We start from the raw sequence: 1,943 nt of genomic DNA, 5'->3' as shown, positions 1-1,943 counted from the left end.
GCCTCCTCTTCTCCAGACTGACCCACCCCAGCTCCCTCAGCCGCTCCCCATAAGACGTGTGCTCCAGACCCCTCACTGCTCCGTTCCCCTCTCTGGACACGCTCCAGGGCCTCGCTGTCGGGCTGGGAGTGAGGGGCCCAGCACTGAACACAGCGCTCGAAGCGCGCCCTCACAGTGCTGAGTGTGCAGGGATGATTCCCTCCTGCTCCTGCTGGCCGCACTGCTGCTGACACAAGCCAGGATGCCGCTGGCCTTCTTGGCCACCTGGGCACACTGCTGGCTTGTGTTCAGCAGCTGTCATCTAACACCCCCAGGTCTGTTTCTTCTACACAGTCTTCCACCCACTCTGCCCCAAGCCTGCGGCACTGCAAGGGGTTAGCGTGACTAAAGCGCAGGACCCAGCACTTGGCATTGCTGCACCTCATCCCATTGGCCTCAGCCTATTGATCAGTCTGTCCTGGTCCCTCTGTAGGGCCTTCCTAGCCTCAGGCAGATCGACGCTTCCTAACAACTTGCTGCCATCTGCAAAATTATTCAGGGCGCACTGAAGAGACGCATAATGCGCGGGGCTTTGACTGGATTGTCTTCAGAGGAATCCCCACATCTGTGATTCTTTGAGCGGCAGCAGCAAGGGCTCACATGCGGAGGCTGACCAAATCACAAAACAGGAACAGGATACAAATAGGTTGAGGAGCTCCTTCCCTGGCATTTCCAGCACACCGCTTGGGTAAAGGCCTTTGCTAAGCACAGTGACCTGGGACAAGTATAGAGTCAAGTTCAGCGTGCCCATGAGGTGGATCTGGAGAGGAGGAGGGCAGAAGTACACCAGTGCCCCCACAAAGACTGGCTTCCCACTTGCCTCCCTTGTCGTTGCACTGCATGGCACTGAAAGGCACCAGCCTGGAGCTCCAGCTGCGGGGCCCAGCCAAATGCAGGATACCATCAGACAATTAGAGACTGGTGAAATGCAGAAATTTGAATGCTAAGGAAGAGACCAGGAAGAACAGGTCCTGCTTCACGGGGTCACACAGCCTCTGTCGCTTACTGATATTTATTAATATTCTTGTTCCCAGAAACAGAGAAGGAGAGACAACACCTTCTCTGGAGCGATTCAAAACCCTTCTGGAGTAGCTTTCCTATGCAACCTACCCCAGGGAACATGCTACAGCAGGGGGTTTGGTCTAGAGGATCTCCGGAGGTCCAAATGACTTCCAATCCCAACGATCTGGGCTCTCTCCTGGCTTCAGGGAGGTGACTCTGGCCTTACCTCGCTGTAGTCTTTATAGCCATGGCTGGGCCCCTTGTGCTGCAGGCAACAAGGTATGCAGGTGAAGCACAGTTGGTCTGACAGCTGCCATCATGCTCCTATCCTACAGGGCCCTCTCCTTGACTGCCAGAGCAGTCTGTGCTTGTGCAGGAGACAGACCAGAGGAATGTGGAGCAGTTCCTGGGTGAGCATGCCAGCCCTGCTATTTCCTCTGTTGGACTACTGGAAGCTCTGGTTCAGTATGGGACTGTTTTTCTTGCTCTTCTGGATCACGTGGTGGTCCCTAAGAAGGATCCAGCATGAGGAAGAGGAACCGGAGCAACAGGATCAACAGGTGGAACAGGTGCAACAGGCAGAACAAGAGGGACAGGAAGGTCAGGAAGACAAGAAGGACAATGAAAACTTACATGATTCAGTAGTGACTGGATTTTTGACATGGAATACCCTGGCTAAGCAGAAAGGAACGGCCAGCAGGTGCGAGGTGGTGGAGGAGATGGTGACCGACCTCCTGCAGAGCTTTAGGTCCCTCTGGTCAGACAGTTTCTTCCCGGTGCTGCAGCCCGCCATCGGGGTGGACAGCACCTTTGAAGGCTGGAGTCCCCGTGAGGAGGACACTCTCTACTGCCTGCTCGTGCCCATGGAGGCCCCCCGCGGGCACGTCTTTGTCCTGGACCTG

The 1,943-nt window shown here is 55.6% G+C and overlaps 1 protein-coding gene across 1 annotated transcript; it reads left to right on the top strand.

Moving 5' to 3' along the window:
* Positions 1–315: 315 nt before the first annotated feature.
* Positions 316–1,940, top strand: LOC110390628 (the record flags this gene model as incomplete). The annotated part of the gene is made up of 1 exon (XM_021382012.1): positions 316–1,940. A coding segment is annotated over exon 1 (618 nt), but the record flags the coding sequence as incomplete, so codon positions are not given.
* Between the last annotated feature and the right edge of the window lie 3 nt (positions 1,941–1,943).

Source organism: Numida meleagris, unplaced genomic scaffold, assembly GCF_002078875.1.
Source record: "Numida meleagris isolate 19003 breed g44 Domestic line unplaced genomic scaffold, NumMel1.0 unplaced_Scaffold1611, whole genome shotgun sequence".
In the NCBI taxonomy this organism is placed as follows: Eukaryota; Metazoa; Chordata; class Aves; order Galliformes; family Numididae; genus Numida; species Numida meleagris.
Note: the sequence above shows the minus strand (reverse complement) of the source record. Positions and strands in the feature narration are given on the sequence as shown.